At 36.9% G+C, this 15761-nt stretch overlaps 1 protein-coding gene across 4 annotated transcripts in view; it reads right to left on the reverse strand.

Annotated features, from left to right (window-relative positions):
* Positions 1 to 15761, reverse strand: part of PDHX (pyruvate dehydrogenase complex component X) — an 84616-nt gene that overhangs the window by 35474 nt on the left and 33381 nt on the right. For all 4 annotated transcript variants that reach the window (XM_057750558.1, XM_057750559.1, XM_057750560.1 and 1 more), the window contains one exon: positions 14682 to 14782. In XM_057750558.1, coding sequence (XP_057606541.1) covers positions 14682 to 14782 — 101 coding nt within the window. The remainder of the gene's footprint in view (positions 1 to 14681; positions 14783 to 15761) is intronic.

A 15761-nucleotide genomic window follows, 5' to 3' on the forward strand; every position in this document is an offset into this window, starting at 1 on the left:
TGTATGTATATTTGCAAGATTTAAGAAACAAAATAAAACCTCATGAATTTTCTCTAAGTACATGAGAAACAGGGTGGTATCTCAGTGAATCACTTTTTCATAGATAATGCCAATTAACATAAATAAGATCAAAGATTACTTTTTTAAACTCAACTATATTTTAAGCATTTCAGCAGCATTAATTTTAAAAGAGTTGATTCTTATTTACTTATTAAAAGAAATCCCAAGAGAATCTTCAGATGCTAATATAAGTTCAGTACTGGAAGAAAATGTCATTCCTTTACAATTTTCTATTATTCCCTTTCAACTACTTTAAATAAGGTTCATTAGAGATGCAGTTTAATGACTAATAGAATGATAGACTGCAGGATGTCCACTAATACAGTAATTATAAGTAAAAGCATAACTCAGAATGGGTTTGACATTTCTAAGTAACACTAATTTTCATGCTTATTAGTATATACACTATTAAAATAATAAGGCATAAGTTCTGAGAGTTAGGAAGCTTTCTAAGTTTACTAATTACTGATGGAGAAGAACAAGAATAATGCTCTGATGAAGCACAATATATCTAAGAAATGGGTATATAAAGCTAAATAAGGATGTTTAATGGACTGCAGCTGAGGAAAAATGCTAAACAACCCAAGAACAATTGGTTTAGTTGTTTGTCACATACTAAACAAGTTTTACTCCTGTGGACTGCTCATCTTTCTTTACTGTGTCAAAAAGATGAGTTAAGATTATTAATAGGTTCATACTTTTCCTTCTTCTAAAAATGTCTACTTTCCTGCTTATGAACTGCTAACTCAAAATCACAAAGTAAAATGATTCTCTAAAAAAAACTGACAGAAAACAGCATTAAGTGATATGAAGTACACTTGACATCAATTACTATCAAAACTGAACCAGAAATAGGATCAATATTCAAGTTTAAAGAACATCACTCAAATAAAAAGCATTCTTTAAAAAAAAGAAAAGTTTTATTTTAAAAATATCAATAGGTTTCTAAAAGCTGAATCAGATACTATATTGAATTTGAAACTGACACCTCACCTTGTTTCATTTACTACAATCATTCATATAAATGATTCTGTATATACCCTACTTATTGACACCTTCACAAGTGAGCAATAATGAGCATTTAATATCATTTCCATTTCTACCATATTTAAATATCAAGTAAACTTTATTTTTAACTACTCATATTTTTTCCATTAAAAAATGACATAACGAAACATGAAACCCAAGTACAATGAACAATGATATACTACCACACAACTTGAATGTATTAATAGAAATTAAAAGACAATAATGTCCATTATAGTTCCATTCAAAGTCATTAAAATCACTATACAAATTTAAGATCACTTCTCTTTTTCTATTCCCTTAGTGCGATAAGAGATGTTTTAGAGATGTGCTAGTTTCCTGTAGACATCTGCTTATGTTGTGGTCAGGAAATATTTAAAATTGGTGTAGACTTAGCAACAAAAGAATAAATTATGCTCTTTTCAAAACTGTGTTGAGAAACCAAATGAGCCTTTGTTACTGCTCTCCCTGAGTTAGCACTGTGGATGTGCTCTGCTCCACTACAGCATCTGGAGCTTTATGACACCTTGGAGGAGCAGGTCTTCTCCCAGGCATTTGACTTACTTGATCAAGACTTCCCCTACTCTTGTGTCACTGATTTCTTAATATTAAATGCAAGATTTTTACACTTAGTTCTGCCAAAACAGCTCATTAATGCTCAAATATTGGATCTGGAGTCTGTCATTTAAACCATTAGTCTTCCCTCCCAGTTTTCTATAGGCTCCCTGGGTTTCAGTGCAGGCTCTGCTACTTAGTAGTTATGTGACCTTGGTGAGGTTTCTTTATCTCACCATGCCTGTTTCTTCATCTGTGAAATGGAAATAATAATAGTAACTACTTCACAGAGTTATTATAAGAAATAAATGAGTTATATATGACACTTAGACTAGTACCAGACATCTACTAACTGTTACATAAATGGGAAAGATGGTATGATGATGACTGTGGTAGTGTTTTCCTCCAAGTTATTTTTAAAACAAAAAAATATACTCAACAAGGATCAAGACTGAACTACAGAGGAGTGTCCCCCATTGGTAAGGGTTGGAAATTCATACCTAAAGGCCCAGCATGAGGCTGGCAGCACTAGAAGGTAAATAGCAACATGTGAGACATTGAGGTGATTAAGGCCTGTGACAAATTATTTCTCAGTATACACATACATATAAAGTCTGAATTCCATCCCTAGGCCCAGAGCCCTGGTACGAGTCCTCTTCACCAGAGACATCCCCACAAGCTGAAATGTGTTATCTGCAAATGTGCTAAATTCAGCACCCCTGACAAGCTCATCAGTGTACTCAAGGATATGAGATGCTGAAGACAGAAAATATCTACAGCAGTATTTTTCAAGAGACATGGTTCGAGGGGGTTCATCCATTAAATGTGCTGATAAATACTGCCTGCTTTGATTCTGACATCAAAAAATAATAAGTTAAGAAAATATTTAAATATTTTTCTTCTTTAAAATAGAACGGTTTGAGAGCTAAGTGAGACTGAAGGAGCTCACACAATGGTTATGGGATGAGCTGAGTCACATGACTGACTGACTTGGTTTGAAAACAGTACAGATTTTCCATGACAGTTTGAACCATTATACAGTTTTAAACTGTTTTAATTCTTTAATATATATATTTAACTTATATGCACAATGAACTTTGGTTTAAAAGTAAGACATATAAGAAACAATGAAGCAGAAAACAAATCAATGACAAGTTAAAATGCAGAGGGGTGAAGAAACATTCACCGTTTACCCTGAATACCAGTTTGAATACCTTCAATACCAGTCTTTTGAATACCAGTTTTTCTGCAACTCAAGTGCCAGGCACTGCTCTAACACAGTATTAACTCATTTAATTCTCTTAAAAACCTTATGAAGTGCTATTATTATTCCCAGTTGTAGATAAGGAAACCAAGGCAGAGAAAGTTTAAATAACTCGCTCAGGATCCCAGGGCTAGAGAGCCAGGAGTCAAATGCAGTGTGAAACTAGAGACAACATTCAATATGATCATCATCCAATCTGTAAATGATATTCACATGATCAGAATGATCATATAGCACCTCAAGACAGCACTACTCTTTTTACAAAGAAGCTTAAAAAAGAAGAGTAGATTATAAGTGATTTAGCTTTTAACTCATGGGGAACACAGACTCATTTACTACTTCAATGTCATTTACCCATTTCAATATAAAAAAAAATTAGAAGTGAGAATATCTCCCATTTAGTAGAATTTGCTCTGAGCTTCAAGAGGGTATTTTCTCCATTAAAAATATTATAGCCTAGGGGGAGAAAAGATGGTGGTGAAGTAGAGAGACGTGGAGTGAATCCCTCTCCACAGATGCATTGGGAATGCACGGAAGGACGCAGTCATTCCCACAGAGAACCAGCTGAACACCAGCAGACGGCCTCGGACACCAGAAAGGGCTGTGGGGAGCCCGACATAGCCGGTAGGGAGGCATCTACGAGGGCTCAAAGAGGGGGAAGCGGCAGAGCTGTGGCAGACGGGAGGGAGTGAGAAACATACGGAGGGTCCCCAGCGCAGCTCAGCGTTCCCGGACCGAGACATCGATCCGCGGCTGAACGGAGGGTCCAGGAGCGGGAGCGTGGGAACCGGAGAGCTGGTTCAGGGGGAGAAACATTGTTGCTGGTAGGGTGACGGACAGAGAGGACAGGAGGGAGGAGGTCCGCGGAGAGGAGAGCCCGTCCCTGAGAGCTGCCCGGCCATGATGGCGGCTGGAGGCTGCAGGCTCACGGGCAGTGGGGGAGGAGCCGCGCGCGAAGCCTCTCTCTCTCTTTCAGCACCTCTGCAACAGGCAGTGGAGAGACGCCCCTGGGCCACCTAAGGTGATCAGGGATAACAAGCACCCTCAGGCGCTCGGGCGGGGCTAGATTAAAACCCCTTGCAACACCAGCAGCAGGGAGGCTGCCGAGAGAAAAAAAAAAAACAAAAAAACAACAGCATCAAAAAGAAAAAAACCCCGAGAGAGGTCCAACTCTAAGACTTTCTGTGTACGCCTGAGCCACCAGCGCCCTCTGCAACAGGCACCTCCAAGCCTGACTGAAACAACAGTGCGCCACTGCTCACTCCCTCCCAGGAGAAGGAGCCACTATTGTACCCTCTCCCTCCCCACACACCGATGCTTACAGATGAACAATAAAGGAACCTCTGCTGGTCACAGAATAATGCAAAAAAACCCAAGGCAAGGAGAAGGACACTTACAGCTGAGACGCTAAGGAAACAGAAATAGTAGTATCAATACCTATTGAACTGGTCCATTCTGGGATCAGTTCTGGATTTTTTTTTTTTTCTTTCTCTCTCTCTCTCTCTCTTTTTTTTCTTTATTAAATACGATCTTAGCCTTAAGGGATCTACAAGTTTTATAACATAATTTTTTAATGATATTTTTTATTCTTTTTTTTTTTTTTTTTGCCTTTTTATATACTTCTATATCTAGCTAAGTTTTTGGTAGTACGGACAATATACCTCTCATACTTTCCTTTCATCCCTATCTTTTATACATTTCTATTCCTTTCTTTTTATTTGCATATTTCCAACCACATTACGCTCTTCTGTTCCCCTTTCTTCCAGCCTTTTTAAGTTTATTTTATCTGAACATACTTATAAGCAACACGATCGGTCTGCTCAGACTCCTTGCTCTATTCTCCAGATAACGCACTGCCTTGGTATTTAATATTAGGCTTTTGTCTTTATCTTAGTTCTTAGTACAGTTGTCTAATTACATTCTGAGAATCTCCATTCTCTCTGGTGGTACTCTAGCTCTTTTCTATATTTGATCCTAGCTTACAAAATCTCCCCGGATTGATGTTTGTATGTGTAGGGTGTTATTTGTTTGTTTGTTTGTTTGCTTTTGCTTTTGTCTCTGATTTGTTCTGTTTCAGTTGTCAATTTCTGTTGGGTTTCTCTTTGAATATCTGATAGCACACTAGGGTTCTGTCAGGTCTTTCTAGAGCCTTATGTCCTAACAGACTCAGTAATTGTGTGTCTTATACATGTATGTGTTTCCTAGACTTAATATTCGTTTAATCCAATACTTGGACATTAGTCTGAGGCTTGGACAGTCTTCTATAAACACCTCTATCGCCAGGACAAGCAACCCCAAAAGTTTGGACAACCATGAGGAAACAAAGAAACACCACGCAGGCAAAGGAGCAGGAAAAAAACCCACAAGACCAAATAAATGAGGAGGAAATAGGAAAAATGCCTGAAAAAGAATTTAGAGTAATGATAGTGAAAATGATACAAAATCTCAATAACAAAATAGAGAAAGTACAAGAAACAGTTCATAAGAACTCAGAAAAACAAACAGCAATGGATAACAAAATAACTGAAATTAAAAATACTCTAGATGCTATAACCAGCAGAATGACTGAGGCAGAAGAACAAATAAGTGAGTTGGAAGATAGAATGGGGGAAATAAACACCACAGAGCAGGAAAAAGAAAAAAGAATAAAAAGACTAGAAGACAGTCTCAGAGACCTCAGTGATAACCTTAAATGTACCAACATTCGAATTATAGGCATCCCAGAAGAAGAAGAAAACAAGAAAGGGTCTGAGAAAATATTTGAAGAGGTTATAGTGGAAAACTTCCCCAACATGGGAAAGGAAAGAATTAACCAAGTCCAAGAAGCACAGAGAGTCCCATACGGACTAAACCCAAGGAGAAATACACCAAGACACATATTAATCAAACTAACGACAATTAAACACAAAGAAAAAATATTAAAAGCAGCAAGAGAAAAGCAACAAATAACATATAAGGGAAAACCCATCAGGATAACAGCTGACCTTTCTACAGAAACTCTGCAGGCCAGAAGGGAATGGCAGGATATACTGAAAGTCCTGAAAGAGAGAAACCTACAGCCAAGAATACTCTACCCAGCAAGAATCTCATTCAGATTTGAGGGAGAAATCAAAAGCTTTCCAGACCAGCAAAAGTTAAGAGAATTCAGCACCACCAAACCAGCCTTACAACAAGTGCTAAAGGAACTTCTCGAAGTAGGAAACACAAGAAAAGGAAAACACCTACAAATACAAACCCAAAACAATTAAGAAAATGGTAATTGGGACACATATGTCAATAATCACTTTAAATGTAAATGGATTAAATGCTCCAACCAAAAGACACAGACTGGCTGAATGGGTACAAAAACAAGACCCTTCTATATGCTGCCTACAAGAAACCCACTTCAGACCAAGGGATACATATAGACTGAAAGTAAGGGGATGGAAAAAGATATTCCATGCAAATGGCAGTCAAAAGAAAGCTGGAGTAGCAATACTCATATCAGACAAATTAGACTTAAAAGTGAAGACGATTAAAAGAGACAAGGAAGGGCACTCCATAATGATCAAGGGATCCATTCAAGAAGAACATATCACAATGGTAAATATCTATGCCCCCAATATAGGAGCACCTCAATACATAAGGCAAATGCTAACAGCTATAAAAGGGGACATCGACAGGAACACAATAATAGTGGGAGACTTGAACACCCCACTTACATCAATGGACAGATCATCCAAACAGAAAATAAATAAAGACACACAAGCTTTAAATGACACATTAGACCATCTCGACTTCATTGATATTTATAGGACATTCCATCCAAAAACGACAGACTACACTTTCTTCTCAAGTGCACACGGAACATTTTCCAGGATAGATCACATCTTGGGTCACAAATCAAACCTCAGCAAATTCAAGAAAATTGAAATCATATCAAGCATCTTCTCTGACCACAACGCCATGAGACTAGATATCAATTACAGGAAAAAAACTGCAAAAAATACAAACACATGGAGGCTAAACAATTCACTCTTAAACAACCAAGGAATCACTACAGAAATCAAAGAGGAAATCAAAAAATATCTAGAAACAAATGACAACGAAAACACAACAACCCAAAACCTATGGGATGCAGCAAAAGCAGTTCTAAGAGAGAAGTTTATAGCAATACAGTCCTACCTTAAGAAACAAGAAAATGATCGAATAAACAACCTAACCTTACACCTAAAACAACTAGAGAAAGAAGAACAAAGAAACCCCAAAGGGAGCAGAAGGAAAGAAATCATAAAGATCAGAGCAGAAATAAATGAAAAAGAAAGGAAAGAAACCATAAGAAAAATAAATAAAACTCAAAGCTGGTTCTTTGAGAAGATTAACAAAATTGATAAACCATTAGCCAGACTCATCAAGAAAAAAAGGGAGAAGATGCAAATCAACAGAATTAGAAATGAAAAAGGAGAAGTCACAACGGACACCTCAGAAATACAAAACATCATGAGAGACTACTACAAGCAACTATATGCCAATCAATTGGATAACCTGGAAGAAATGGATACATTCTTAGAAAAATACAATCTTCCAAGACTGAACCAGGAAGAAATAGAACATGTGAACAGACCAATCACAAGTACGGAAATGGAGGCAGTGATTAAAAATCTCCCAACACACAAAAGCCCAGGACCAGATGGGTTCACGGGCGAATTCTATCAAACATTTCGAGAAGAGTTAACACCTATCCTTCTCAAACTCTTCCAAAATATTGCAAAAGGCAGAGTACTCCCAAACTCATTCTACAAGGCTATCATCACCCTGATACCAAAACCAGGCAAAGATGTCACAAAAAAAGAAAACTACAGACCAATATCACTGATGAATGTAGATGCAAAAATCCTCAACAAAAGACTAGCTAACAGACTGCAACAGCACATTAAAAAAATCATCCACCATGATCAAGTGGGGTTTATCCCTGGGATGCAAGGATTCTTCAATATACGCAAATCAATCAACGGGATACATCATAACAACAAATTGAAGGATAAAAACCATATGATCATTTCAATAGATGCAGAAAAAGCTTTTGACAAAGTTCAATATCCATTTATGATAAAAGCTCTCCAGAAAATGGGCATAGAAGGAAATTACCTCAACATAATAAAAGCCATATATGAAAAACCAAAAGCCAACATCGTTCTCAATGGGGAAAAACTGGAAGCATTCCCTCTAAGAACAGGAACAAGACAAGGGTGTCCACTCTCACCATTATTATTCAACATAGTTTTGGAAGTTTTAGCCACAGCAATCAGAGAAGAAAAAGAAATAAAAGGAATCCACATTGGAAAAGAAGAAGTAAAATTGTCACTCTTTGCAGATGACATGATATTATACATAGAAAACCCTAAAGACTCTACCAGAAAACTGCTAGCACTCATTGATGAGTTTAGTAAAGTAGCAGGATACAAAATTAATGCACAGAAATCTCTTGCATTCCTATACACTAACAACGGAAGAGCAGAAAGAGAAATTAAGGAAACTCTCCCATTCACCATTGCAACCAAAAGAATAAAATACCTAGGAATAAACCTGCCTAAGGAGGCAAAAGATCTGTATGCAGAAAACTTTAAGACATTGATGAAAGAAATCAAAGACGACACAAACAGATGGAGAGACATACCATGTTCCTGGATTGGAAGAATCAACATCGTGAAAATGACTGTACTACCCAAAGCAATTTACAGATCCAATGCAATCCCGATCAAATTACCAATGGCATTTTTCACAGAACTAGAGCAAGAAATCTTACGATTTGTATGGAAACGCAAAAGACCCCGAATAGCCAAAGCAATCTTGAGAAGGAAAAATGGAGTTGGTGGAATCAGGCTTCCTGACTTCAAACTATACTACAAGGCCATAGTGATCAAGACAGTATGGTACTGGCACAAAGATAGAAAGGAAGATCAATGGAATAGAATAGAGAACTCAGAAGTAAGCCCAAACACATATGGGCACCTTATCTTTGACAAAGGAGGCACGAGCATACAATGGAAAAAAGACAGCCTCTTCAATAAGTGGTGCTAGGAACATTGGACAGCTACATGTAAAAGAATGAAATTAGAACACTTCCTAACACCATACACAAAAATAAACTCCAAATGGATTAAAGACCTACATGTAAGGCCAGACACTATAAAACTCCTAGAGGAAAACATAGGCAGAACACTCTATGACATACATCAAAGCAACATCCTTTTTGACCCACCTCCTAGAATCAGGGAAATAAAATCAAGAATAAACAAATGGGACCTCATGAAACTTCAAAGCTTTTGCACAGCAAGAGAAACCATAAACAAGACTAAAAGGCAACCCTCAGAATGGGAAAAAATAATTGCCTATGAAACATCAGACAAAGGATTAACCTCCAAAATATACAAGCAGCTCATGAAGCTTAATACCAAAAAAGCAAATAACCCAATCCACACATGGGCAGAAGACCTAAATAGACACTTCTCCAAAGAAGACACACAGATGGCCAACAAACACATGAAAAGATGCTCAACATCACTAATCATCAGAGAAATGCAAGTTAAAGCTACAATGAGGTATCACCTCACACCAATCAGAATGGCCATCATCACAAAGTCTGGAAACCACAAATGTTGGAGAGGGTGTGGAGAAAAGAGAACTCTCCTGCACTGTTGGTGGGACTGTAAGTTGGTACAGCCACTATGGAAAACAATTTGGAGGTTCCTTAAAAAACTACAAATAGAACTACCATGTGATCCAGTAATCCCACTCCTGGGCATATACACAAAGAAAACCATAATCCCAAAAGAAACGTGTACCATAATGTTTATTGCAGCACTATTTACAACAGCCAGGACATGGAAGCAACCTAAATGCCCATCAACAAATGAATGGATACAGAAGATGTGGCATATATATATACAATGGAATATTACTCAGCTATAAAAAGGGATGAGATGGAGCTATATGTAATGAGGTGGATAGAACTACAATCTGTCATACAGAGTGACGTAAGTCAGAAAGAGAAGGACAAATATTGTATGCTAACTCACATATACGGAATCTAAAAATGGTACTGATGAACTCAGTGACAAGAACAAGGATGCAGATACAGAGAATGGACTGGAGAACTCGAGGTATGGGAGGGGGCGGGGGGTGAAGGGGAAACTGAGACGAAGCGAGAGAGTAGCACAGACATATATATACTACCAACTGTAAAATAGTCAGTGGGAAGTTGTTGTATAACAAAGGGAGTCCAACTCGAGGATGGAAGATGCCTTAGAGGACTGGGGCGGGGAGGGTGGGGGGGACTCGAGGGGGGGGAGTCAAGGAAGGGAGGGAATATGGGGATATGTGTATAAAAACAGATGATTGAACCTGGTGTACCCCCCAAAAAAAAAAAAAAAAAAAAAAGTAAAAAAAAAAAATATTATAGTCTACAGAGAAGAATCAACTGAAGGTCTCACAACTTCAAATTTCAACCATTAACTTTCAAACTACAAAAAGCAACTTTGAAGGAGACTGCAGGCAATTTAATAAAAAATAAGGGAGGGGAGGAGGAAATCTAACAATAAAATAAAACCATATTGAAAAAAATCCATTCTTTAGAAAACACCAGTGACACAGTATTAGAGTGAGATACAATCAAGAAATTAACTGACTTAGAGGAATATCCAAAATAATTATGATCTGTTGTTTTTGTAATATTCAGATAATAAGAGGTTTTTTTTAAAAAAACCTCTTTTAATATCCATGGATGTTATGTTTCAGAAAGAATTCTATTTTTGAAAATTGTTTTGAAGAGTAATGGCCTACCAATAAAATAAAAATCTAGGGCTTCCCAGGTGGCGCAGTGGTTAAGAATCTGCCTGTCAATACAGAGGACCTGGGTTCGATCCCTGCTCCAGGAAGATCCCACATGCTGCGGAGCAACTAAGCCTGTGTGCCAAAACAAAACAAACAAAAAAAAATTAAAAATAAAAATCTATCAATGACTGCACTGTCAATAAACTAAAATTTCTTTAATTATATAAGTTTAAATAATCCTAACATCCTATCCCCTCTTCACCCTCAAAAGTATCCTGACTTGTATGACAAATTATATAGTAACCCTAAGTATGTTTCAAACCAAACTAGACAATCCCTAATAAACTCTACAAAAATGTCGTCCTAATATTCTATTTCATTACTTTACCACTTAAAACATCTGCTATCCAATTTGCTGAATAAATTTAAGACTAAACTTATGAACTGACATGTGTAATGATTTAAGGTTTCTGCATGACAACTTACTAGTGATTAAATGAGAATTTAACAAGTCTCCCATTAACTTAATTGGAAATAAATCATAAAATTATCTACACTGACAGCAATTATTCTTCATTAATATTATTGAGAGCTTCTAAGCTTTTTTTTTCTGGCTGTAATTGAGATGTAATAATTAATATTATTTGATATTTAAAATGGAATTCAGATGTAAAAATAATAAGCGAGTACAAAAAAGAATAAAATTGGAGAGGGGAGAACATAAAAACCTCTCCAAGCCTATGGAAATAAATCCCTACGAAGAGCAAAAATAGGTTATAATTCTTAATCTCTCAAAAAGATTAGGGCAAACTAAAAACCAGAGTTTTATATCATCACTTGCCTTTTAATAAGTTCAATTATCCAGCTCCTTGATTCTAAAAGTAAAAATCTCTCATAAGTATTCCTACAAAAATCATTTTATTATGTGTGCTAATATAAGAATTATTCCACAATGAAGGGCAAGGGTGTAACCTGTCAGTGGGGAGGTTGAGAATGGAGTGGAGTGAAAGGCTAGAAAACAAACAAAAACACCCCAATACACAAAACCCCATCACTAATACCACCTTAATTTTTTTCTCCATTCTTCCCCATAAAATTGTACACATTGTGACATGAATAGACTCCCATTCTTATTATCCAAAATGCATGTGAAATAATAATAAAGCTACAAAGCCCTAAACTACATACATATAGTCTTTGGCAAAGAAATAGCTATTTGTGCCACTAAAGCTGCTATCAATCATACCTCCCACACACCTTTTCAGAGCTTTTGGGGCCAGATGAATAGGCACTACTGACCTATGACATCATTAGTAATCTGAAGTGAATTAGTAAAGCACCTGACTGGGAAATGCTATCAATTCTGGAAGACTTTCATAGCCAAATAATCCAGAACTAGGGCCAAAAACACAGCTTGCCAAAAGCACACACAATAAAATATAGCTGGGTTTATTACATACGGTAATTCAAACAACCTTTTTCCTTCAAAATGCTGCATAAATTAGTGAAAGAAACTATTTTTGGTACGAATATTTATTTTTTCTTAGTTATAAAGGTATAGAAATTTTAGCCTTCCATTCATATTTTCTTCTAGGAAGTATTGTCAACAATGTGTTTTAACGTGGCTATTAATATTCAAAGATGGCAAACAAAGGAAGTTTGACAAATTAGAATGTAAAAAATAAAATAGTGAGTATGACATCCCAAAGTATGGCCTTCGGACAGAATATACAAAGGAAGGCTTTATATCCATGGTCAAAGCACAGGTGAGCTGATGCCTCAGAATTAAACCCATCAACAAAGGACTACTAACAGATGCACAGCTTATCTGTACAAATCAAACTACAGAGGCGTGAGTGGATGCTGAGTGTCTAGCCACAACCAACACAAATTATTAGACAAAGATACAGACTGAAATGGGGGCTTATGGTCACCAAGACTGAATGAATGACTGCAATAATAATGGGAACAGTGATGTTTATTGACACTTGGTGGCTGATAGGTCTTGTGATGAGTGTATGTATATGCATTATCTCACTTAATCTCTATGACTACCCCATGGCCTAGGCATTATAGTTACCTCCACGTCATTAGGAAGGTTAAAGAATTTGCCAATCATGACGAAACTAATAACCCGCAGAACTTACTAGCTGTAAGAATCAGGCAGCAGTGTGACTCTAGAGCCTACAATCTTAGCTGCTACACCATGCTATCTAGTAAATGTCCTAGAAGTTAAGAAACAAACATGCTCCATCAGTGAGTATACTGTGTAACCTTAAACAGGCTTCAAACATCTTCTTTTATTTACTTTTCACATAAATTCTAATACTCCATTATAAAAATAACATGCTTACTATAGAAAATTTAGAGTAGAGAAAAACAGAAAAAACCAAGCAGGAGAATCACGTAGTTCCATTGCCCAGACACTCAAATCTTTATAACACATCATTCTAATCTTTTCTATGTTTATGTTTTTAAAGTTCTACAAAATTGTAATCACTGTCCATACACAACAGTAAAAGCATTTTTCCAAAAATTTTTTGAATTTTTGTTAACTTATAAAGAAATTATATTTTTTTCCTAGAAACAATTTTTTAATGGCTACATGATAGTCCATATTTCCTTCTGCTAATTAAGTAACCTCTCATATTGCTACACATTTTGGTTGAAGGGTTGTACTAACTTCAGTTTGTAATAATACCACTAAAGTATCCAAGTTACAGTCTCATACTTTTAATTAGTTATAAAGCAAAGATTTTTCAGAGAAGAGTTTTCAAAATTACTACAATATTAAAATTTGGATCTAAAACAAAATCACTTTGGTTTTGCTAGACCCACAAGCATATATTATCTTTTGCACATGGAATAGAAAACGTGCTATCAAAAGATAAGACTGTTGAGATCCCTGGTGGCGCCATGGTTGAGAATCCATCCGCCTGCCAATGTAGGCTGCGCTGGTTTGATCCCTGGTCCGGGAAGATCCCACAAGCCATGGAGCAACTAAGCCCGAGCACCACAACTACTGAGCCCTCGAGCTTGAACCCGTAAGCCATAACTACTGAGCCCACGCACTACAACTGACGCTCGTGCACTCTAGGGCCCATGTGCCACAACTACTGAGCCTGCGTGCTAAAACTGCTGAAGCCCGTGCACCTAGAGCCTGTGCTCTGCAACAAGAGAAGCCGATGCAATGAGAAGCCCGCGCACCGCAACAAAAGAAAAGCCCATGCAGCAACAAAGATGAATGCAGCCAAAAAAATAAATAAATAAAATAAATAAAAAGATGATTGTCAACTACATTCAACTAAGTGAAATATTCCTTACACATATCTTTTTATGTAATTATATTCTTAAATAATTATAAAAATCTAAAGGATGAATAAAACTGTAAGAATGAGTAAGAAGTAGACCAGGACACTGAGTGAGGCTATGAAACCCAAAGGCAAGACTCTGCACAGGACGACTTCAAATAGTCTTGTCTAGAGAAAGGAGCTGAGTACACAGTCATTTTATACACTTTCCAGGCCTGGGAGTCCTGGGGACAGATGAAGATAGGATTTCTTGTTTTCATGACATCACAGTAAAACATTCCTTTTTAAAAGTTTTACCAACTACAAACTTGGAAATTGCTAGTTCTAAGCTTTAACCGATTACTTTCTTTGCCTTCAAATTCCACCTCAAATATCTCTCATCCCTCAGGCCAGAATGCTTCTCATTTTCCACTAGGGAACCCAAAACACTGAGAATCTTTGCTGTGGCTGAAATAGTTCTATGTTGTTTGATCATCATTGGCTACTATTAGACCTTAACATTAAAATATTTTAAACATCTGAATTTAAAATGTATTGTGTAGGTATGTTACAGCATTATAAACAAAGAGGTAAAAATAAACAGTAACAATTTCAAGGAACTTTACATTTAAGAAATCTTCATCCTGTTGAAGACAATCAAAATAAAAACTTACCACTATTTTGGCCAAGATGCCATCATCACTTGCATCTAAGGTAACCACAGCCTTGTCAGTCTCTATTTCACATAAGGCATCTCCAGCACTCACAGCTTCACCTACAAAACAAGACTGGGTTTGTTTTGTTGTTTTAAATATGCATATTAGCTATGTTAGTTGGTGTGTGTAAAGTGTGTAAAACTGGATAATAAATACCAAAACACTCAATAGCTATTTCTGGGCTGCGGAATTACAAGTAATTCTCATATTGTGTGTGTGTTTCTGTGTGTGTATATATGTATCCTTGTTGCATTTTCCAAAAGCTCTATAAAAGACATAAATTATATCTGTTTTAATAAAAAAGTGATTATAGAGATTATTGAGCAAACATTAAAAATGAAATCACATTTATAGAGAACAGCAAGGGATGCAGATCTTCCTCCAAACAAATCAGTTCCAGATCCCACATTCCTTCCTTTTTACTTGACTATTATTCCTTAAGAAAACAGTTTTACAATTAATAGCACCTATGGGTTAACACTGCAGGTGAGTTCAGAAACCCTGTCAGCACCACAGAGCATAAAATGAATAAAAACATATTAAGCATAAAGAGAGAAAATGAAAGTCACAGGGTAAGGTCAAATAAGAAACATTTCTTTGCAACAGTGTAAACAGTACGGATATTCAAAAATCCTGAGCATGACCTGACTTGCTGGTTTCTGGATCTAAAAGCAGGTGGTGGGGAGGAAGGGTGAAGTACAGTGGTTTCCTATGGAGCAAGGTGAACTAAAAGTGGCCCGCTGAAGCAGGGGACTCAAACTGATTCTCCCCTTAAAGCTAGGGCTGGATCAGGGTTCCTCTACCCATAACAGCAGGCTGATAAAACAAGCAATCAAACCTTTGACTAGAACTATGGCTTTAAATCAGAAATGTGCGTGTGAGAAGGTAGGGAACAAAAACACTACCTCAATACCAGGAACAGAGCCAAGCCACCCTCTGGTTCCATTACTGCCCCTGCCAATAGCCCAAATACTAATAGCAAAATCCCTAGATTAAGGGGTAGGAAAAGGGAGACTCAGGGGACAGGTGGGAAGACAT

The sequence above is a fragment of the Hippopotamus amphibius genome, chromosome 9, assembly GCF_030028045.1.
Source record: "Hippopotamus amphibius kiboko isolate mHipAmp2 chromosome 9, mHipAmp2.hap2, whole genome shotgun sequence".
NCBI lineage: Eukaryota > Metazoa > Chordata > Mammalia > Artiodactyla > Hippopotamidae > Hippopotamus > Hippopotamus amphibius.